This window comes from Phyllostomus discolor, chromosome 12, assembly GCF_004126475.2.
Source record: "Phyllostomus discolor isolate MPI-MPIP mPhyDis1 chromosome 12, mPhyDis1.pri.v3, whole genome shotgun sequence".
NCBI lineage: Eukaryota > Metazoa > Chordata > Mammalia > Chiroptera > Phyllostomidae > Phyllostomus > Phyllostomus discolor.
The window spans coordinates 7,574,586-7,597,445 of record NC_040914.2 but is presented as its reverse complement, the minus strand read 5'-3'; the positions used below and the strand labels follow the sequence as shown (position 1 = coordinate 7,597,445).

Below are 22,860 nucleotides of genomic sequence, written 5' to 3'. Positions count from 1 at the left end.
TGTTTCCTCTGAGCCTCAGTTTCTTCAGCTGTAAAAAGGATATAGCAATGATAATTCCCTCATGGAAATTAACAAGGGAAATTCCCTTGTTATGGGAATTTTAATTTATTTATAATGTATACATTTGTGCACTTGCTTTGAGCCACGCAATGTACTTACCTCTTTATACCCCATACCTTTTAAGGTAGGGATCATCATCATCCATGGTCGGGAAAACAGAGGCATAGCAAAGCAAAGTCCAAGATCACATATCTAAATTGTGTAGATTTGAACTCAGGCCAACCTAACCCAAAGTCTGAACTTTTGGACCCTACTGGATGATGTAACTTGCTTTTGAGGCTGAGGCGTTAAAGGAGGAGCTGGAAGTAAGAGTATTTTCTCTAAGTCAGATTATGATTCTTGGCTCAGAACACTCCGTGTTTCCCATCCCATTCACCACAGTCCTCACCATGATTCACTATACTCTATGTAATCTGGCTCCAGTTACCTTCCAGATCTCATCTCTTCTGTCTTTTCCCTTCACTCATTCTGCCCACTAGCCTCCACTATTTCTCTGAGACATTTTCTACCACAGGGCTTTTGTACTGTTTGTTCCCTCTGCCTGGAGCGCCCCTCCCTCAGATATTCCAATAGTTCCCTCCCTCACCTCCTTCAAGTCTTCGAATGTCACCTCTTCAGTGAGCCTTCTCTGACCACCCTATTTAATCTCACAATCTTCCTTCCACTCCCTGAACCCCTTCTCAGGTTTATTTTTCTCTTTAACATATATCTTCTTATTAAACACACAGGCATACCACAGAGATGTTGTGGGTTTCATTCCAGACCACCACAATGAAGTGAATATTGCAATAAAGCAAGTTAAGAAATGTTTTGTTTTCCCAATGCATATAAAATTATGTTTACATTATATTGTACTCTATTAAGTATGTGATAGTATTACGTCTTAAAAAATGTGCATACCCTAATTAAAAAATACTTCATTGATTAAAAATGCTAACCAGACTTCCAGCCAAGATGGAGGCATAGATAGATACACTTTGCCTCCTTGCACAACCAAAAGAAGGACAATTACAAATTTAAAAACAAAAAGTAACCAGAACTGCCAGAAAATTGAACTGTATAGAAGTCTGACAACCAAGGAGTTAAAGAAGAAACATTCATCCAGACCAGCAGGAGGGGCAGAGAGGGGCAGCTGGGTTGGAGAGGACTCTCAGTAGGGTAGTGGCTGGAGGACTGAGCAAGGTGGAGGCAGGTGGAGCAGGTGGTCCCACATTCATGTGCAGATAAACCAGAAGGAACAACTGGGAGTGAGACAGACTGTGCGACCTAGAGTTCAGCATGGGGAAATAAAGCCTCAAAACCTCTAACTGAAAAAAACCTGTAGGGATTGAGACAGAGGTAGAAACTTCCAACCTCACAGGATAATTCACTGGAGAGACCCACAGGATCCTAGAACATTCACAAACCCACCCACCTGGGAATCAGCACCAAAGGGTCCAAATTGCTTGTGGGTAGTGGGGGAAGTGACTGAAAGCCGGGAGAGCTGAGCAAATAACATTGTTCCCTCTCAGACCCCACCCCCACAGACGGCACCAAAACTCAGTGACATGGGTTGCCCCACCCTGGTGATACTTAAGGACCCACCCCTTATATGTAACAGGTGCTCCCAGACCCGTCCCCCCCTAAAAAAAACATGGCCCAAATGAAAGAACAGATCAAAGCTCCAGAAAAAATACAACTAAGTGATGAAGAAATAGCAAACCTATCAGATGCAGAGTTCAAAATACTAGTAATCAGGATGCTTACAAAAATGATTGAGTATGGTCACAAAATAGAGGAAAAAATGAAGAGTATGCAAAGTGAAATAAAGGAAATTGTACAGGGAACCAACAGTGAAGGGAAGAAAATCAGTACTCAAATCAATGATTTGGAACAGAAGGAAGACATAAACATTCAACCAGAACAGAATGAAGAAACAAGAGTTAAAAAAAAAAAATGAGGAGAGGCTTAGGATCCTCCAGGACAACTTTAAATGTTCCAAAATCCGAATTATAGGGGTGCCAGAAGGAGAAGAGAAAGAGGAAGAAATGGAAAACTTATTTGAAAAAATAATGAAGGAGAACTTCCCCAATCCAGCAAAGGAAATAGACTTCCAGGAAGTCCAAGAAACTCAGAAAGTCCCAAAGAAGGTGGACCCAAGGAAGCACACACTAAGGCACATCATCATTACATCACCCAAGATTAAAGATAAGGAGAGAATCTTAAAAGCAGCAAGAGAAGAGGAGACAGTTACCTTCAAAGGAGTTCCCATAAGACCATCAGCTGATTTCTCAAAAGAAATCTTGCAGACAAGAAGAGTCTGGAAAGAAGTATTCAAAGTCATGAAAGGCAAGGAACTCCATCCAAGATGACTCTATCCAGCATAGCTATCCCTTAGAATGGAAGGGCAGATAAAGTGTTTCCCAGACAAGGTCAGGCTAAAGGAGTTCATCATCACCAAGCCCTTATTATATGAAATGTTTTTTAAATATTTTATTTATTTATTTTTAGAAGAGAAGGGAAGGGAAGGAGAGAGGGAGAGAAACATCAATGTGTGGTTGCCTCTCATATGGTCCCTGCTGGTAACTGGCCTGCAACCCAGGCATGTGCCCTGACTGGGAATAGAACCATGACCCTTTGGTTTGCAGGCGGGTGCTCAATCCACTGAGCTACACCAGCCAGCCAGGGCTATATGAAATGTTAAAGGGATTTATCTAAGAAAAAGAAGATAAAAAACTGTGGATAGTAAAATGACAACAAACTCACAACTATCAATAACCGAACCTAAAAAAAACCAAAAACGAACTAAGCAAACAACTAGAACAGGAACAGATTCACAGAAATAGAGATCACATGGAGGGTTATCAGTGGGGAGGGGGAGGGAAGAGAATGGGGGGGAAGGTACAGGGAATAAGCGTAAATGGTAGGTACAAAATAGACAGGGAGATGTTAAGAATAGTATGGGAAATGGAGAAGCCAAAGAACTTATATGTATGTCCCATGCACATGAACTAAGGTGGGAGAATGATGGTGGGATGGGGGATACAAGGTGGAGGGGAATAAAGTGGAGAAAAAAAATGGAACAACTGTCATGGCTGGTGAAGCTCAGTGGACTGAGCATGGGCTTTCAACCCAAAGGGTCGCAGTTTGATTCCCAGTCAGGGCACATGCCTGGTTGCAGGCCAGGTCCCCAGGAAGTGGTGCGTGAGAGGCAACTGTACATTGATGTTTCTCTCCCTCTCTTTCTCCTTCCCTTTTCCTCTCTCTAAAAATAAATAAATAAAATCTTTAAATAAAGAAGACCATTGTAATAGCCTAATCAATTCAAATATATTAAAAAAATTAAAATGCTAAGCATCATCTGAGCCTGTTGGGAAAACGGTGTTTATAGACTTGCTTGAGGCAAGGTGTTCACAGCCTTCAATTTATAAAAAAAGCAATATCTTCAAAGCACAATAAAACAAAGCACAATAAAACCTGGTATGCCTGCACTTATTTTTTTTGTTTATTGTGCCCCTCACCAGCAGCCAGGACCAAAAGGGCAAAGATTTTTGCTTTTGCTCCTTGCTTTGTCCCCAGTGCCTAGAAAAGCACATGGTAAGTGCCTAATAGAAATTAGTATAGAATTATTTTTCCATAAGAAATTTCTCTTGTGTGTAGCTCTCTGATTCTGTGCCAGGCCCTGTGCTCTTCACACTATTTCACTGCATCTCTCTCTCACTAACACTGAGCAAGAGGTGATGCCAAGGCCGTATTTTACAGATGGGGACACTGAGACTCAGAGATCTGCCAGCCTGTAGCCTTTGTTTGTATGACCTCATGCATGTGAAGCATGCGTCACCAGTCTTGGCACCATCTGCCACAGTCCTGTAAATTAGTCATTGTCATAGGTACTTTTTAAATATTTTTACATTCAAGAGTGAGCTGCCACTCAGATCCTGAGTCAGACCCTTCTGTCTGGAAGGGGACAGGGGGTGGTTTCTGTCTTGAAATTGAGTCACCTGTGGGAGGGTCATTGGGCACAGGCCCAGGGCTCTAAAATGAGTCATCTCTTTACAGACCAATGAGAAGTCCTATCAGGGACCCTGTAGCGCATCAGTCAGGCTGGAAAAATGGGGTCCAGAAAGGGTCAAGGCTCTTCTGAGGTCACATAGCACAGAGACAGAGGCAGGGAGATCTGATTCCTGACAAAAGGGTTAGACAGGGTCCCGGGGTTCTGTGGGGGAGGCGTCCTATTCTCCTCCCAGCAGTGAGAGAGGGAGGACCCAGCCAGCTGCTTCTATTCCAGACTGTGAGAAGAGGAGTGAGTCAGCCTGCTGTGGGGGAGGGGGGAGCCGACTTTAAGCCGTCTTGCTCCCCCACCTCATCTCTCCCGCCCCGACACACACACACCCAGATGGCCTGGGAGCTGGTGTTCTGAGATGCCAAGGATCCTGACTCAGAACTGGGAATCTTGACTGAGTGTGTTCTGGGAAATGTCAGGCCTACAGGAAAGAGAGGAGTCCCACTCAAGGCCATCCTGCAGGTTGGCGGGGAGCGGAGAAAGCAAGAAGTATGAAGGAACAAGGGCCCAGTGTGCAAGGGGCTGAGTGTGAGGGAGTTTGTTTACAGCGAGGAGAGTTGAGGGTGCAAGAGGAAGACAATTGGCCAGTAAGGAAGGGAGTTTATATGAGCAAGGGAGGAGGCTGGGTGCCAGGATGTGGGTGTTTGAAGCAAAGGGTGTGTGTGCAAAGTGAAGGGGCTCCATGTGCACGGGAAATGTTTGCTGGGAAGACGGGTGTTCGAAGGAGACATCTTGAGCCTGCTGGGGGTAGAAATAAGAAAGGAGGTTCGCAAGATGTTCGTGCAGAGGAGACGTGTGGAGTTTGTAATGGAGAGAGTTGTTTGCAAAGAAAACAGTGTAAGGAACAGAAGGGTCCGCTGCACGCAGACACTTTGAAATGAGTGGAAGAGCATAAAAGCGCATGCTTGCGTTCCCAGCGTGGCCCCCACCTACAATCCCCAGCGGATCCTAACGCCCAACCCTAGGCCCCGCCTCCTACACGCAGCAAGGAGTTCTTTGTGCCAGTCAGCGAGCTGCTGCTCCGTCATTGGCTAACTGTCCGGAGTGAGACTCCAGGAAGTGCAAGAGGCCTCACGCTTTGCGGACCCGGAGCCTAGGAGCAGTGGGTGCTTAGCAACGGGGGGAGGTACCCAGTAACGGAGTAGGGGGTACAGGAGAGGAATTGTGGGTGCCTAGCAACAGAGGTGAAGGCGGTGCCTGGCTACGAGGGGGGCTCGGAGAAGTGGAGAGGTAGCCCTGGAGAATCTGTGGGTGTCTAGCAACGGGGAAGGACCTTAGCAACGGCTGGAGTGAGACGGGGGGGGGGGGGGGGGGGTCAGTTTTGGGAGCTGAGCGGGAAGAACTATAGGTTCCCAGAAACGAGAGGGGAAGCAGGAGAAACTGGAGGGACCTGTATCAGGGGAGGAAGTCTTCGCTAGGTGGGAATCTTAGGGTGAACACGGAGGAATGTGAGGGTTTGGGGTAGGGGAGCAAGGCAAGGAGTCCCACCACTCCTGCCCGAGTAATTCCTCCTCTTCTCCCCTAGGCCATGTGGCTGGAGGTTGGGGGCCTACTACGGGGGACCTGTGGACAACTGGGCCGGACTGTTGGTCTGCCTTGTGGGGTCCTGGGTTCTGGGCCCCACTGCTGGGTAAGAGGCTGGGGAGAGTTCTTCAAGGGGAAGAGCCTGAGGGGGGCATCAGTGAGTAAAGGGGCAGGGAGGAATCCAAAGGGCCAGGCAGACCCTATGTCTTCTACTTCTTGCCAATGTCCGCATCTCTTGCAGGGGCCATGTGGATGTTCTTGGGCCCAAAAGCTTCATCAGGGTGGGCCTGGCAGAGGCCTGAGTGAGGAGGACATTTCCAAGGCCCGGGAGGCCCGGCTCAGGAAGACATCTCGGCCCCAGGTATCATTGCCTCCCATCCACCCAGCAATACTCCATGAAGGCACTTGGCCCCCTGAGCTTGGGGGAGGGTGTGGTGACAGGTTGGTTATACTCCCTAGGCACTATACCTGCCTTCCCACCCTCAGACCTTCTCCCCATTTTCCAGCTGAGTGACCGCTCTCGAGAACGCAAGGTGCCTGCCTCCCGCATCAGCCGCTTGGCTAACTTTGGGGGTAGGTGTGATTGTGGGAGCCTGTGACCTAGATGAGAGGAAGCAACATTTACAGAATGAAGCAAAAAAGAAGGTGAATCAGAGACAGACAGGAGGGAGAGATGAAAAGAGAATGAAAGCAAAGGCCTGAAAAACCAAGGGAAATAGTGGGACAGGTAACATTTATTGAGAACTTGGAAGAATGTGCAAGGTCCCATACAGAGGTGTGATCCCTCTGCAATGAATCAATAATTGTTTATTTCCATTCTACAGATTTGGGCATGGAGGCTAAGGGAAGTGAAGTGACTTGACCCCAGGGTAGCAGCAGAATTTATAATTCCGGTCACAATCTGCATGAAATAATTTAGTGGGTACAACCATCATTAAAAAGAAGAATAGTCCTGGCTGGTGTAGCTCAGTGGATTGAACATAGGCTATGAACCAAAGGGTTGCCAGTTCAATTCCTAGTCAGGGCATGTTCCTGGGTTCCGGGCCAGGTCCCCAGTAGGGGGCACACGAGAAGCAACCACACACTGATATTTTTCTCCCTCTTTTTCTCCTTCCCTTCCCCTCTCTCTAAAAATAAATAAATAAAATCTTTAAAGAAGAAGTAGAAGAATAGAATGGAAAATATGAGTGCACCTGTAGAGTCAGGGAAAATATTTTTTATGAAACATCATATATGTGTTGGTCTCTACCAGTTATAATGCAGGTGTCTTTCTTACTGCACATCATGGTTTCAGTTTTAAAGACGACAATTCACAGAATAAAGAGGAAGTTAAATGCAGTGTTTAGAGCTTTGACACCAGGCTGCCCAGGGTTCAAGGAGTGATTCTGCTGTATAACTCTGGATGAATTACTTAATTTCTCTGAGCCTTGATTTCCTTTTCTGTAAAATGGAAGCTTTCCCGTAAAACTTACCTCAGAGGGTGTGAGGACAAAATGAATTAAAGCATTTAAGGTACTTGGAATGGTTCTTGGCATGTAGAAAGTGCTCAGAAAATGCCAGCTACGATTATTCTCAGGGATGGTGACAGTGAAAGAGTCGGAGAGACTGGGCATACCTTTAGGGATAAGGAGACAAGAGGGGACAGAGGAAATCAGCCATCGAGAACATCAAAAGGAGGAATGGAGAGAAAGAGGCCTAGATAGAGATGCCAAGTGTAGGAGAGGGGATAGAGAGAAATAACCGACAGGAAAGGTGAGCACAAAGAAGAGGAGGTGTGGACAGAAAAACAGTCATAGGAAGTCACAGATAATTTTGGAGCCTTCTTATCCTTGGCTGTGTACAAGAATCATCTTGAATGCTTGCTTAATAAAAATACAAATTCTGAGGCCTCCACTCAGATCTGTTTAATCAGAACCTCAGGGGTGGGATCTGGGCACCGTATTTATAAAAGCTCCTCGCATGACTCAAATGTGCAGCCTAAGTGAGAACTGCTGCCACAGGAGACAGACCTGGAGAGAGGGATAGAGGAAGAGACAGCCTCACTTTGAAGGGGACCCCAAGCAGGGAGAGTAGTGATAGTTAGGGACAAAGATACATAGAGATTTGGCTGCAAAGAGCTGGAAGACAAGTGTGCTTAGAGAGAGACAGCGGAGAGGGAGTGGGTGGGGGGAATGCCTTGTGTAAGTGGGCATTCAGGCTCCTCTCTCCTCAGGACTGGCTGTGGGCTTAGGCCTGGGAGTGCTGGCCGAAGTGGCCAAGAAGTCCCTGACGGGAGGATCTCTACAGTCAGGTGAGTTAGTCACATACCTGGGTTTGGACCCTGGCTTGGCTGTGTGATCTGGGGCAAGTGGCTTCACCCCTCAGAGCCCCAGTTTCCTCATGTGCAAAATGGAGATGATGATAATATACCCACCTCTAGGGGTCACTGTGAAGGGCTCAGGACAGCATGGGAACCCTGTCAGGGCCCTGATGCATTGAGATTATCTGAGAAAAAAATGTCAGCCCTCCAGAGTTGAGTTCTAACACTGAGCAGGAGACGAAGGCTGAAATGAGTACCAGTGGAGGTCTGGGTCCAACAGAGATGGAATGAGATCAGCCTCTTTGGATAAGATTCCCCAACAAGTCAATGACAATGGCCAAAACAAAAATAGGGGTGGCTATTCTAGATTAAAAAGGGACTAGAGAAATAATAGTTGACAGATGGGATGTGTGGACCATGATTGGATGTCTATTTGAAAAAAATAACTGTATCACAGGAATGTAAAGTACAGCATCAAGAATATAGTCAATAAGTCCTGGCTGATGTGGCTTAGTGGGTTGAGCTCCAGCCTGCAAACCAAAGGGTCACCGGTTCAATTTCTGGTTGGGGCACATGCCTAGATTGCAGGCAAGGTGCCTGGTGGGGGGCGCATGAGAAGCAGCCACACAAATAAAGAAAATCTTAAAAAAAGAAGAGAATATAGACAATAATACTGTTATAGCTGTGTATGGTGCCAGGTAGGTACTAGACTTATGGGATGATCGCTTTGTAAGCTATATAAATGTCTAACCAGTGAGCTGTGTGTCCGAAACTAATATAGTGAATGTCGACTGTAGTTGAAAGGTAAAAAAATATATTAAAAAGGGCTATAAAAGACTTTCAGGGACAATTGGGAAGATCTGGATAGTAGAGAAATAGTGTTAATTAGGTGTGATTATGGTACTGTGATTCTGTAGGGTAATATCCTTATTTTTAGCACAGGATGAGTGCAATGCCATGCAAATTGGTCAGCAAAACATAATAGTAAGTGTTTGGTCACATACATACATAGAATAGAAGAGGCAGAATATTAAAATGTTTGAATTGGGTGTGCAGGTGTTCATGATGCAACTTTTCTGTCTGTTTGGGGTTTTTCCAAAGTAAAAAGTTGGAGGTAGGTGGAGGATTTGGCTTTAGGGTAAGGCCAGACTGAGTCTATACTGTGCTCTACCACTTCTGTGCTGTGTGACTCAGGGCTAGGCAGTGTACCTCTCTGAATCTCTTACTTTCTCACCTTGAAAATTAAGACATTGGTAGTTCTTACTTCCTGGGGTGATTATGGGGATTCTGCCAGAGAATCCAGAGAGACACTTAGAATTCTCCATGCACAGGGTGAGCCCTCAATAAAGAGCTCAATAATTTTTTAAATAAAATAAAAGTGTATTGATACTTTATTGAATACTAATATAATTTACATGTAGACACAGGATATGAACCTGTGTTCATATCCTTTTCACAGCACTTATGTACCCAGATCAAGAAACTAGAACAGCATTTCTCAAACTTTTTGGTCTTGGGACCCCTACTCTTAAAACTGAGTAACGGATTAAAAAAAGTGTTATATCCACACAATGGAATATTATTCAGCCATAAAAAGGCAGGAGCCCAACTGGTATGGCTCAGTGGACTGAGCACTGATCTGTGAACCAGAAGGTTGCAGGTTCAATTCCCAGTCAGAGCACAGGCCTGGGCTGTGGGCCATGTCCCCAGGTTGGGGCGCTCAAAAGGCAACCAATTGACATTTCTCTCCTTTTTCTCCCTCCTTTCCCCTTTCTAAAAATAAGTAAATAAAATATATTTTTTATTTTTTATTTATTTTTTTTTATGGGGTTTCTTTTCTTTTTTTTTTTAACATTATCCTTTAGTATTTTCTTTTTTTTAACATATATATATTTTATTATTTATTTGTATTTATTTTTAGAGAGGGGAGAGAGAGAGAGAGAGAGAAACATCAATGTGCAGTTGCTGGGGGTTATGGTCTGCAACCCAGGAATGTACCCTGGCTGGGAATCGAACCTGGGACACTTTGGTTCCCAGCCCGCGCTCAATCCACTGAGCTACGCCAGCCAGGGCTTAAAATATATTTTTTAAAGGAATGAAGTATTGATCCATGCTACAGTGTGGATGAATCTTAAACACTATCCTAAGTGACAGAAGCCAGACACAAAAGGCCACATATTGTATTATTCCATTTACATGAAATGCCCAGAATAGAGCAATCTGTGGGGACAGAAGGTAGATTAGTGGTTTCCTGGGGTTCGAGGGAAGTGGTTGGAGAAAACCAGGGTGAGGCATAACTGCTAGTAGGAAGGGGTTTCTTTCTGGGGTGGTGAAAACGTTCTGGAACTGGTTGTGCTGGTAGCTGCACAACTCTTGATGTACTAGAAGCCATTGAATTGTACACCTTAAATAGGTAGATTATATGATATGAGAATTATCTCTCAATAAAGTTGTTAAAAATAGAGTGAGGACCCCAAAGAGCTTGTTTATGTGGGTTATACATATGGATACTTACTGTATTAGAGATTAAAACTGAAAATTTTGAAACACAAGAACACATACATTTTATCAGCCATCAGGGCAATGGCATCATCACAGGTCTTGGAGCTTCTGGGAAACTCCACTGACCATTTGTGGGAGAAGGAGAGTAAAAAAGGGACAAATAACATTCATATTATTATGATAATATATTTTTAATCCTCCCTTGAGGATATATTTATTGATTTTAGAGAGAGAGGATGGGAAAGAGAGACAGAGAGAGAGAAACATTGATGTGAGAGAAAAGCATTAACCAGCTACCTCCTGCATGTGCCAGGCCAGGGATCAAACCTGCAACCTATGTCTGTGCCCTGAATGGGAATCGAACCCACAACCTTGTGGTGTATGGGACAATGCTCCAAACAATTGAGCCACCTGGCTAGGGCATATTATAGTAATATTTCAATCTCACAGACCCTCTGAAGGGCCTCAGGGATCCTCAGGGGCCCACCCAGCCTCACTTTGAGAATCGCTGCCCTGGTTCTGCAGAAGCTTCTCTCACTTGGCCACTCCCCCCACCAAGGATAACCACCATCTTGGCTGCTGACCCTGAGATCACCTTTGCCAGTTGGGCTCTTTACACCAGTGTAATGAGAGTGTATTTTGGTGTGTGTCTGGTTCTCTACACCTGTAGGTTCTGTGTAGGAGAAGTGTCCATGTTGCTGTGCATGGATATAAGCTGTTTATTCCACACTGTAGTGGTCGCTCTGTTACTGTTCCACAGTCCCTTCATTCATTGTATTGACGGTCCGTTGGGACATTGCCAGTTTGGGACTTACAAATAGTGCTGTGAAGACTCTTCTTGGAATATCTGTCAGTGAACACATTTATGTGTATCTCTTGGGTATACCTAGGAGAGGAACAGCATCTGATATAGGTGTATGCTTTACTAGAAACTTGCCACTGTTTTCCAAAGGGTGTGTGCCATGGCACCATCATCGGCAGTGTTGGCAGTCAGGCTGCTCCACATTCTTGCCAACACTTGGCATTGTCTTTTTCATTTTAACCATTCCAGTGGGTGTGTGGTGGTGTCATACTGATTATTTTTATGGCTGTAATACTAATGATCATTCTCTCCACCCCAGAGGGCGGCTCCCAGCCCAGCTCCAGCCCTTTCCTGTCAGAGGCCAATGCCGAGCGGATTGTGCAGACCTTGTGTACAGTTCGGGGGGCCGCCCTCAAGGTTGGCCAAATGCTCAGCATTCAGGGTACAGCATGACCCTCAACCACCAGCCTCACTTCTACCCTACCCCACCCACCAGCCAGCCCTAACCTCAGGTACTCCCACCGGGGCCCCCTTGCTTGCTCCCTCATTGCTTCCCTTGTCCCCTGTGCCCCTGTCTCCCAAGACAACAGCTTCATCAGCCCCCAGCTGCAGCGTATCTTTGAGCGGGTCCGCCAGAGCGCCGACTTCATGCCCCGCTGGCAGATGCTGGTGAGTGCCCAGTGAGGAGAGGCTGGCCAAGGAGGTGGGCTCCGCCTGCCTGTCTCTCATGGCTTTACTGCCCTACCCCCAGCTGTTTCTCCTCCATAACATGGATCACCGAGGCACCTCCTCATAGGAGGGTTGTGATGATTAAAGAGGGTGGTATAGAGCACTGAGTCTGGTCCCTGGCAGGCTCAGTGAGAGCTCTTAAATCGTTAGTGAGTGCCGTGTTGGGGGTCAGACTTGGTGAGTTCAAACCCTGTCTCTGCCACTTCCTGCACATGTGATTGCAGACCCGTGGCCTGACCTCTCTGTGCCTCAGTATGCTCCTCTGTGAAATGGTGATAGTGATAGTAGCGCCCGCACCACAGGGGCACATAAATTAGCATAATGAACACACTCAAAGGGCCCTGACATACCATGAACCGCATGCAAGTTTTAGCTATTATTATTACCATTTTTTTTTAATTAAAGGGGAGTATATCTGTAAATAGGCGGGCACAGTGCCTGGCACTGAGTGAGTGTATAAGACACGAGCCGTCCTTCCAGTGACAGGGTCAGGGTGTGCCATCTGGGATCCAGCACCTGCTGGCTGACCTCTGTTCTGCTCGTTTGCCATGTGACCCTTGGCACTTACTGCTGCTCCTTAACCACTCTGAACAGGATCCGGCCCACAGGAAGCCTTCCGTAAATTTTAACTTATTTATCACATTAACTTTGAGTTAATACCAAGCTGGGCTGGGTCCCCCAGTCCGCCAGTGCCTGGTTCACCTTGACTAAGAGACTTCTCTCTAAGCCTCCATTTCCTCATCTGTAAAGTGGGGCAGCAGCTAACTGCTTAGCCCAGGCCCAGCCTGTGGTGAGTGCTGGAGTTATTGTGATGTGTTCAGCACAGGGAATGAGCTGGGTTGCCTATAATCATAGTGATGATTGTTACCACCACTCTCCCCAGAGAGTTCTGGAAGAGGAGCTTGGCAGAGACTGGCAGGCCAAGGTGGTCTCTTTGGAGGAGGTGCCCTTTGCTGCCGCCTCCATTGGGCAAGTGCACCAGGGAATGCTGAAGGATGGGACAGAAGTAGCCGTGAAGATCCAGGTGAGAGAGGAAGCTGGGTGGGTCAAGGTGGTCACCCTGTTGCCCCAGAGGAATGACTCTCATCCTCCCCTGAATCCTCCCTTTGCAGTACCCAGGTGTTGCCCAGAGCATCCAGAGTGACGTCCAGAACCTGCTGGCAGTGCTCAAGATGAGTGTGGCCCTGCCCGACGGTGAGGTGCCCCCTGTACGCCGGGCACCCTGAAGAGAGGAAGTGGGGCTGGGTGCAGAGAGTCAGAGAGTACCAGCTCAGGCAGGATGTGCCTGTGTGTGTGAATGTGTGTTTTGGACAGCAGGAAGGGACACCAAGGTAGGGAGAGTGCAGAGTACAAGCGTGTATGAAAAAAAAAACAAACTTGGAGAGTCTGAGAGAGACAGAAGCTGAGACTGAAATTCAGAAACACACACACAGAAGGTGTGTGGAAAGGGACTGAAAAAGAGCCACAGAAGCAGTAAGAGAGTGTAAGTGGGACCTTGAGTTTGTGTTAAAGCTTTTGAGAAAGAGCCTGAAGAAGATGGAGCAGGGTATGTGTGTGTGAGAGGGAGAGAAAGGCAGGGGCAGAGGATTGAGAGAGAATGCGAGAGAGTGTAACAAAGACAGAATAGGTGGTATGTGTGACTAGGAAAGAAATGCCTAGGGATGGGTGTGCATGCCTGTGAAAGAGACAGACCCAAGAAGAGCCCATAGTTGTATGAGGACAGAGGGGAGGTATGTGGACAGGCAATGGGGTAAAAGGCTTGGAGCAGAAAGTGTGAGAGACAGCGAGAGAAACAGTGAGAGACAGGATGGCATGGGAAGACATCCATGAGTGGGAACCTGAGGGGCTGGGCGGGTGGGGGCGGGTACAGCTGTGGCCTTCCTTGACTGACACAGCTGCCCCCATCAGGCTTGTTTCCTGAACAGAGCCTGCAGGCCTTGCTGCAGGAGCTGGCTTGGGAATGTGACTACCGTCGTGAGGCGGCTTCTGCCCAGAACTTCAGGTGAGCTGAGCCCCACGCAGGCCTCTCAAGGACCTCTTCCTTCCAGCTTCCCTCCTTCCTTCCCTCCCAGGCTGAGTCAGAACTGGAGTCATGGGGTGGGGCTGGCAAACTCTTTTCCTCTTCATCCATTTGTTCATCCATTCCTCCCTTCACTCATTACTTCATTTACCCTCTGTGTCGTCTGTGAGTTTGGTCATGTCACTCCCTCTCTCGAAGTGTCGGTTTCTCATCTGAGAAATGGGTTGGATAACCGTTCAGTCCAGGGTGGGGATGATCTTGTCAACAGGCACTTAGTTGCATAATGGGTCATACCTGCTGCTCTGACAAAGCTTGAGCAAGCTGACAGTGTCACGGGTCGAAGAGAACAGGGCTCCAGAGCATCCCTTGTATACCGCGGGCAGGAGGAGATACTGAGATGAGGATTTGGGAGAATGGTGTGGCATCACATGTTCAGGCTGGATATTCACATACACCTGAAGAGTCGTCCTCCTGGCTAAACACTCTAGGGTTGCTGATGGCAATATATACCACCAGACTTTCTGAGAATGCTCATTGCAGCAAGCCAAATTAGAAACAACCCAAATTCTGAAATGCATCCAGCAGGGTGGATAAATGAATTATTGTACATTCATCAGTGGAACATCATGCAGCAGTGAAAATGATTGAACTATATAGCTACCAGGAGCAGTGTGGTTGCATCTTAGAAGCATCGTGATAGGCAGTAATTAATCATACCTCAGTGAGATCCTCCACAGTGTAGCCCACACGCTTATTGAGCCAGCCTCTGTAAATACAGAGTAAGAGAAAGGGCAGTGGAAGGCAATACTCTGGGGTGTGGGCTTGGACAGACCCAGATGTGGGCTCCAGCCCCAGATCCGCCCTTAATAGTCTGGGTGGCCTGAATCTACACAGTGGCCTTGGCGTGGTATCCTCACAGGGGAGTGAAAAGGGAATTGTGCTGATTAAATGCTTAGCGCAGGGCCTAGCCCACCAGGAGTGGTTCAAATATCAGATTTTATAAATAAGCACAAAAATACAAGCCTGAAGCCTGGAGGGTCCTAGAGGAGGAAGGTTCTAAGTGGGCTGGGCCAGAGCACTCCCTGTGGGATGGGGGGGAGGGGAGAGCCCTCCCCCACAGGTTCCCCAATGTCCTTAGAATAAAACCTAGATCGGTTCCTCTGACCGCTTCCCCCCTCCCTGCTACCCACCTTACTCTCCTCCAGCTGTCCCACAGCTCCCTAACCAGAGGCCTCCCTCATAATTTTCTGCCTCCCAAATCTTTCACTGACACACTTAGCTCAATCTATTGGTCTATTTGTTATAGCATGGTCTCTGGTGTGTGTAAGGGGTAGGCCTGGGCCTCCTCCATTGTTCGGTCCCCAGCATTGTCTAGCACAGGGACAGACACTGAGAAGGGTGCTTTCCCTTAATTAACCAGTGTTCCCAGTCCTGACTCCAAGGAGCAGCCAACGAGCATCACTACAGACTCGGAGATTTGTTTATCAGTGACTGTTTTTTGGATGAATTAATAGGTTGATGTGAAAGTAATGTTTATGGAGCTTAATACATTGAGCTTATCACGGGGCAGCAACCAGATATCATCGAGGTATTTCCGGTAGGGAAGTGGTAACTGGGTCTCCAGCAGCTGGCTGAGGGACAGGCACGGAGTAGGCCTTATGGAGATGTTTGTTGAATGAATGAATGCAATGTCTGAATGAATGTGAGTCCTGCCAAGTATTGACCATCACTCAGGACACACAGAGGCAAGAGAAGGAGAGAAGGGAAGGCAAGACACAAACTGTTCATGGAGGACTTCTCAGAGGTGGAGACCTTGAGGTGGGCCACAGGGGCCTGCTGCACCATGTCCCCTCCCCTCCCTTCTCCTCTGCCCCAGGCAGCTGTTGGCTGATGACCCCTTCTTCCGGGTGCCGGCAGTGATCAAGGACCTCTGCACAACACGGGTGCTGGGCATGGAGCTGGTTGGAGGGGTCCCCCTGGACCAGTGCCAGGGCCTGAGCCAGGACATCCGGAACCAGGTACTTGGTCTTGTGGGACAGCAGAGCGGGTGCTGCCCCAGGTAGAGCCAGCAGAGTCAGCCATACCTGACCCACTGTGCCCCACCTGGCCCCTGAGGGCTTACAGGGGGAGATGACTCCATGGTGTCTATTACTCCTCCCCTCCAGATCTGCTTCCAGCTCCTTCGGCTGTGTCTGCGGGAGCTGTTTGAGTTCCGATTCATGCAGACGGACCCCAACTGGGCCAACTTCCTGTATGACGCCTCCAGCCACCAGGTCGGTTCCTTGTGATGTGTGTCAGGGCACATCAGCTGCTGTGACAGATATTTTCCAATATTTCAGTAGCTTAACTCAATAGTAGTTTACTACTCACGTGACAGGCTGGGCTAGCCCTCCTCCCTGTGGTGAGGCAGAGACCCAGACTCCTCCCCTTTGGTGATTGTGCTGTCTTGGGAAGGGCAGGAGAGATTGAGAGCTTAATCCCCTGCCTAACTCCTTTGACCAGAGGTGACACATCATTCCTTTTACTGTTCTGTTGATGAGAACTGTTCTTACTACTAGTCTAGGTACAAAGGATGCTGGGAAATGGAATTCCTGGCTAGGCAGTGGCTTCCTAGTGGCAATGTGACAGTATAGAAAAGTGAACACAACTTTTGGAAGGCAGTCATCACTATCACACTTGTCACTCATTTAGAATACACCAAGACCCCGCTGCTTCTTGATAATGACACCAAGACCACCCTGATCCTCACCTCAGAGCTCATGGTCCAGTGGAGGACCCATCACCAGACAGTGGGGGACTTAGAGTAATTAGAGCCATGGCAGGGTAGCTCAGGCAAGAGCTGTCAGTGACAGTGATGGGGAGGCCCGGGGGCTATGGGAAGCTAGGGAAAGTGGCTGTCCTGTCTGGATGGGGTCCAGAAAAGCTTCCTGAAGGAAGTGCCATTGAAGCTGGAACCAGAAAGATGAGGAGAGGATAGCCATCTAAAGAGCAGGGAAAAGCACTCCTGGCAAAGAACACAGTGTGCCCAAAGGTCTGGGCATGAGAGTTTGCTTGGAAAGACTCTCAGCGTGCGTGGTTGCCAAATTGCTCAACAACGAGTTCTGTCCCTATTCAGTCTCCAGAGGGATCTTTCTCAGACACAGCTCGGGCCACGCCATCCCTTCCACAGCCTCAGGATCATGTCTGAACCCTTTACTGAAGGTGGAGCAGCCCTGCTGAGTCTCCAGCCACAGTCCCTTGCCACTGCATTCACCCCAAGTGCACACACACCCTGCACCCCTCCTAAGCCTTGGGAGGTGATGCACTTCCCGAGTCCTGATGTCAATTTATTGTGTCTCAACTGTACTTTTTTTATTTTAAAGGCATAGAATAGAAAGTATCAGTGTGTTACAGATGGAAGGGAGCTATAATAAATCAGGACACTTTTGTTTGACATTTTCATTTATGTGGCATTGGCACTGGTGCCCCATATAATCTGCATTTCTTACTATGGGTCAGTAGTCCGAACCCCACTGCCCCAGAGAAACTCCTACATGTGTATTAATTAAGTGCTGTTTTTCATAGCAAAACCCATAAACACCCTCAATGTTCATCAACCAGATAAGTGCACTATGATACATTCACGCAACAAAGTCCTCACACAGTGGGGAGGAAATAAACGAATGAGCCAGAGCTGCACACAGCAGTGCGGACAAGTGCGGACAAATTGTCAAACCACGCTGGGCACCATGAACAATCTTCAGGATAACTACCATAAATACCATTTATAAGAAGTTTAAATACAGAAAACATGACTCGTTCATGGGTACACACATGCAGAAAATGTGGAAATACAACGCCAATTTCAGGAAATAATAATTTAATAAAAATTGCAGGAAGGTGGCTGAAAGGTAGGGTGGGAACACAGGGCAGAGGCCCCACCTGGATTGGTATTGTTTTATATTTTAAGCTGGGTGGTGAGATTTCCGTTCACTCTTCTATATATTTTATTCTTTGGGTTTTTTCCCCTGTGCCTAAAGTACATGTTATTATAAAAAACAATTATGACCAAGAAATAAATAAATAAAAGCCAAGTCCCTTCAGCTTCATGTGGGGGTGACTTAGAATTGTGGAGACCAGAGGCTAGGAGCCCTGGGAGATAGCAGGCAGGGGCTCTGGCAGGAGGACCCAGGCCACCCCCAATAGACAGCGGGGAGCCTTGGTGGACTCCCAGCATCTCTTTCACCGTTCTTGTTCCCAGGTGACCCTGCTGGACTTCGGTGCAAGCCGAGAATTTGGGACCGAATTCACAGACCATTACATTGAGGTGAGTTCCCCCAACCCTGTGGTCTGAAGGTCTGAGGCTCAAGCCAGATACTGAGGCAAGGGTGAAAAGGAGAAATATACTATCTGGAATCAAGAAATAAGAAATGATAGTAATACTAATAGCAGCTAACAAATGCCAAGCACTTAATGCCAGGTGCTGTTTTAAGTGCTAGACATATAGTAACTGACTTAAAGCACTCAGCAACTCCATGGGATAAGGACCATTTTTAGCCCCAGTTTACACATGAACTTACTGGGGCTCAGAGAGGTTAAGTCACTTGCCCAAGGTCACAGCAGACCTGAGATTCAAGCCCAAGTGGTCTGGGTCCAGAGCCCATGCTTCCAACCCTGACTAGCCTCCTGCTAAGAGAGAGGCCTCTGACAGCCACCCTCTCACCTCCCCACAACCCACACTGTCCCAAATCTTGGTGTCCAGCCTTGCCCTCACATACCTCCCTGGCAGGCTGCTTCCTACGGAGCTGCTCTGTCCTCAGGAAGTGCTTCCTCACCTGCTGTCTGTCCCTCCCACTAACTTGGGTCAGTTTGTCTCAGAGGCCACAGAGAACACCATCTCATTGATTAGTGAGGTTGGACATTCAACCTGGGTTTTCTTATCATTTAGTCATCAATTCAAACATTCTTTGAAACCACCTGTGTGCCCAGGTAAACTGGGGACAATAATGACCAACCCAATCCAAGTCCCCACCTTAGGAGAGCTCACAGTCCAATGAGGGTACAGACAGTGAAGACCCAGAGCGGTCAGGGCTGGGATGGGGAGGCACACGGCACTGTTGAGAGCTCAGAGAAGCGTGGGCCAGCCCTAGGGAGTCAGGAAGGGCTTCCTAAGGGAGGAGGTATCAGAGCTGAGACCTGAGGGATGAGGAGACCAATAAGGGAGAAGCTAGGAGGGTATTCCAGATCCACAACATGTACCAAAGCTAAGAGACAAGAAGGGACATTCCCATTAAAGCAGCACTTCTCAAACTTGAATGTGTAACTGAAATCCCTCACCCCCCCCCCACCATGACCCTGCTGATGTGTGGATTCTGGTCTGGAGTTTGGCATAAGATGATGCATTGCTAATACACACCCAGGTACAGGAACCACACTTTGAGAAGTAAAGTCCTAGGGGACCAAAATGAAGTTCATGTTCTGAGGGGGCAAGTAGGTGGGGAGCAGAGGAGGAGCCAGCAATGAGAGTGGAACCAAATCATGCTGGGTCTCAGAAGCCATGCTTCGTATCTTGTACTTCATGTTGGTGCCTAGGGGAGCCGTGAGAGGGATTTGAGCAGGAGAGGGACACAGCCAGAATTGGGAAACCTCCTCTGAATAATGGGTGGTCTTTAAGACTAAGAGCTGGGAGCTTGTGGAGGCTGTGGGGAAAGGAAGAATGGTGTCTGGGGCAAGGCCCAGGGCTCTGGGTTGGGTACTGGGCATAGTGGGGCCATCCTTGAGGTAGGGACAGGAAGGAGGGTCTAGTAACCCCCACTTCCTGCCACATATACAGGCCACTTGGATCGTTGGGACACCTCATGCCCTGCCCCTCCCCCGCCCCACCTCCAGACTACTTACCATGGCTCTCCTGCCACCTCCTCAGTCTTTTCCAATTTAAAAAAGCCCTGTCACACTGGCCCCCAAGGACTATATAGGCCTCACAGATGACTAGACAAGCTTGAGCATGGAAGCTGAGACAGAGTGGAACTGACAGATTTAATCTGTACCCTTTCCTTCTCAAGGAAGGGCAACTCACTGGTTAAGGGATCTCCCAGGTTCCATTCCTCACCTTTCTATTGCATACTCTGAGCCTGTTTGCTCATGTGTGAGGTCAGGACCCTCACACCCACCTCTTAATAATAGTAGCTGATTATACTTATGGTGCTTCCTCCGTGCCGGCACAGTGCTCAGCACTGCATAGATATCACCTCCTTTAACCTCACGACAACCCCATGAGGAAGATAATTCCAATGTCCCCACTTCACAGATGAGAAATCAAAGGCCTGAGACGAAGAACCTTGCCCAGAGTCAGTCAGCAAGTGGCAGAGCTGGGACTGAGCCCAGGCAGCTTCTTTCTGTCCGTCTGCCCTTGTACCCTCAACTCTCCTCGTTTGCACTCATGGCTGGAGGGGTGTTTAGCTAATTTGCTCAACAAAAGTTCACTAAAGGTCTCCTGAGTGCCAGAGCCTGTGCCACATGGGACTGAACCCGTCCAGGATTCCTGTTATCTCAGGGCTCCAAGTCCAGTGCAGGAGGGAGACAATAGCAGACAACCAGGTGACCAGAGATGGCCCAGTGGCAACCTTGGGTACAGTTTTAGGTCATAGTTGCATCCGTGGCCACATGAATATTTGGACTTATGAGCAGTATTTGACATTTATTTTCCTCTGTGCTCTTTCACTGCCTAGTTCCCAGCCAGGCAGGCAGAACCCCTGACCACTCCACTCTCCAGGCTCTAGGACAGTCGTGAGACACAGCTGGGCAAAGGTGAGGCAAGGCAGGAGAGGCTTCTAGGTGAGAGGCCCTAGGCAGATGAGAAGGAAAGTGGGTACTATCTCCTTTCTCCAGTTCCCCAGACCCCTCCATGAACCCTTCAACTCCACAGAGCCTTTGACCATGTACCCCACACCCATCTAACCAGGTGGTGATGGCTGCAGCCAATGGAGACAGAGACCGGGTCCTGCAGAAATCCCAGGACCTCAAATTCCTCACAGGCTTTGAAACCAAGGTTGGGAGTCACTGGGGAAGTAGGGTATGGAATCTGTTGTGGGAGGGGTGGGGTAGGCATGGGGGCTGCTTAACTCTGTTGGGGAACTCCGGGGAATGAGGAACTGCTGATCCATACTTGGGGCCTCTGGGGAGGAGTGAGGGGAATGGGAGCTGCTTTGCCTCAGGAACCCTGGGAAAATGGGCACCACCTACCTATTCTGGAGAAAGCAAATGGGGGAATGGAACCTGCTTCTCTGGTCTACAGAGTGAAGTCTGTCTGTGTATTGGAGGCTCTGAGAGGGAGCGAAAGGCCATTTCCTTTGGGAGGAGTTGGGGGCTGCTTGCTCTCCAGGGGTTCTGGAAGGAGCCTGGGGCTTTTGTTTACACTGGACATTGTGAGAGAGCTGAGAGCTGCTTGTTAGTTCTGGCTTAAGTGAAGAGCTGTGCCTCTCCTCTTCCCCACCCGTAGGCATTCTCCGATGCCCATGTGGAGGCTGTGATGATCCTGGGAGAGCCTTTCGCCACCCAGGGCCCCTACAACTTCGGGGCGGGGGATACTGCCCGCCGCGTGCAGGGCCTCATCCCAGTGCTGCTGCAGCACCGGCTCCGCCCACCGCCTGAGGAGACCTACGCCCTGCACCGCAAGCTGGCGGGGGCTTTCCTGACCTGCGCCCGCCTCCGCGCCAACATCCACTGCCGGGACCTCTTCCAGGATACCTACCACCGCTACTGGGCCGGTCGCCAGACTCAGCCACTGCCCCAAGCCTCCTAACCAGAGGGGCGGTCTGGTCAGACCCCTCAGACAGCTCCCTCCTGGGAATCCGGCCAGTAGAGGGCCATCATTTCCACTCTGTTCCAGTCTGGGGACGACTCCCTGGGCTTCCCAGTACAGCCTAGCACCCTTCGCTGGAGACTGGGGAATCCTGGGGCTAGGGAACTACCCACTTCACTCTCCCATATCCTGCTCTCCCCACCCCAAAGTGGGCATCAAGGAACTCCAGGGATTAATTTATTTCTGCCAACATTTGAGAGAGCTTCAGGCACCCTCCACGCCAAGTGGAGATGCAGACTCACCTAGAGGGGAGCCCCTCGCCTGTGTCTCTGGTCTCCCACAGATCTGGCCAATGAGAGTGGAGGGGTGTTAGTTGGAAGCAGCCCTCACCTTTGCCTCCCTCATCCCTCGACCAGCTGTCTTTTCCTCGTCCATCCTCTGTGTTGGGGGTGTTTGAACCTTCAGTCAGTTGGAAGCAGCCCTCACCTTTGCCTCCCTCATCCCTCGACCAGCTGTCTTTTCCTCGTCCATCCTCTGTGTTGGGGGTGTTTGAACCTTCAGTCTGAATAAAAGCAGCCCTCCCCTTCTCCAGCTCTTTTCTTGCGCTGGGTCGGGAGGAGGAGCTCGCGGACAGCCTCCAGGTGCAGATGGCCAGCCCCCTCCCACCCTCTTGTCTGAAAGCCTCGGTACTGCCTGGGCCATCTGTTGCCGGGAACCTCCTTCTCCCCTTTCCCTCCCACCCCCAACCCCTCCCGCACGTGCAGACCACCTGCTCGTAAGACTGCGGCAGCTGAGAAGGCCTCCCCCCCTACACCACCACCCCGACGCCCCGGCTCCCAGCAACCTCGCCTTTGCTAATGGGCCTTAATGCCCCTGCCAGATGCTTTGCCAAACCCACAGGATAGGGCGGGAGCGGGGGCGCCATGGCAGCCAGAACCGCGCCCAAGTCCCCAGCCTGGCACCCCCACCGCCTGTGCCAAACGGATCGCACGCCAGAACGTCGGGGTCTGTTCATTCCCTTCCCATTCCTTGCAAAAAGTGCCTTGTCACTGCTCCTGCCAGCCTCCGCCGGGATAGGAAAATCATGGGGTTAGCTGGAAGA

The 22,860-nt window shown here is 48.9% G+C and overlaps 1 protein-coding gene across 9 annotated transcripts; it reads left to right on the top strand.

Annotated features, from left to right (window-relative positions):
• Window positions 1-4,155: 4,155 nt before the first annotated feature.
• Window positions 4,156-21,952, top strand: COQ8B (coenzyme Q8B). Of its 9 annotated transcripts, none has more exons than XM_036011941.1 (15): window positions 4,156-4,342; window positions 5,628-5,732; window positions 5,868-5,987; window positions 6,133-6,199; window positions 7,839-7,916; window positions 11,549-11,671; window positions 11,813-11,898; window positions 12,842-12,982; window positions 13,071-13,152; window positions 13,867-13,960; window positions 15,855-15,996; window positions 16,144-16,251; window positions 18,219-18,284; window positions 20,919-21,005; window positions 21,456-21,952. In XM_036011941.1, the coding sequence occupies exons 2-15, from the start codon at window positions 5,631-5,633 to the stop codon at window positions 21,756-21,758; spliced, it is 1,599 nt and encodes a 532-aa protein (XP_035867834.1). In that variant the 5' UTR covers window positions 4,156-4,342; window positions 5,628-5,630; the 3' UTR covers window positions 21,759-21,952. The 9 variants fall into 9 exon arrangements, with proteins under 9 accessions (XP_035867834.1, XP_035867836.1, XP_028386055.1 ...); XM_036011943.1 differs by lacking the exon at window positions 4,156-4,342 and adding an exon at window positions 4,546-4,564; XM_028530254.2 differs by lacking the exon at window positions 4,156-4,342 and adding an exon at window positions 5,077-5,204.
• Window positions 21,953-22,860: the final 908 nt, after the last annotated feature.

Excerpts from the sequence above, each read along its gene's own strand:
- COQ8B (XM_036011941.1), top strand. The coding sequence starts at position 5,631 with ATGTGGCTGGAGGTTGGGGGCCTACTACGGGGGACCTGTGGACAACTG. Across the intron at positions 16,252-18,218 it reads ATGACGCCTCCAGCCACCAG|GTGACCCTGCTGGACTTCGG; the intron begins GTCGGTTCCTTG and ends TCTTGTTCCCAG. Across the intron at positions 18,285-20,918 it reads TCACAGACCATTACATTGAG|GTGGTGATGGCTGCAGCCAA; the intron begins GTGAGTTCCCCC and ends CCATCTAACCAG.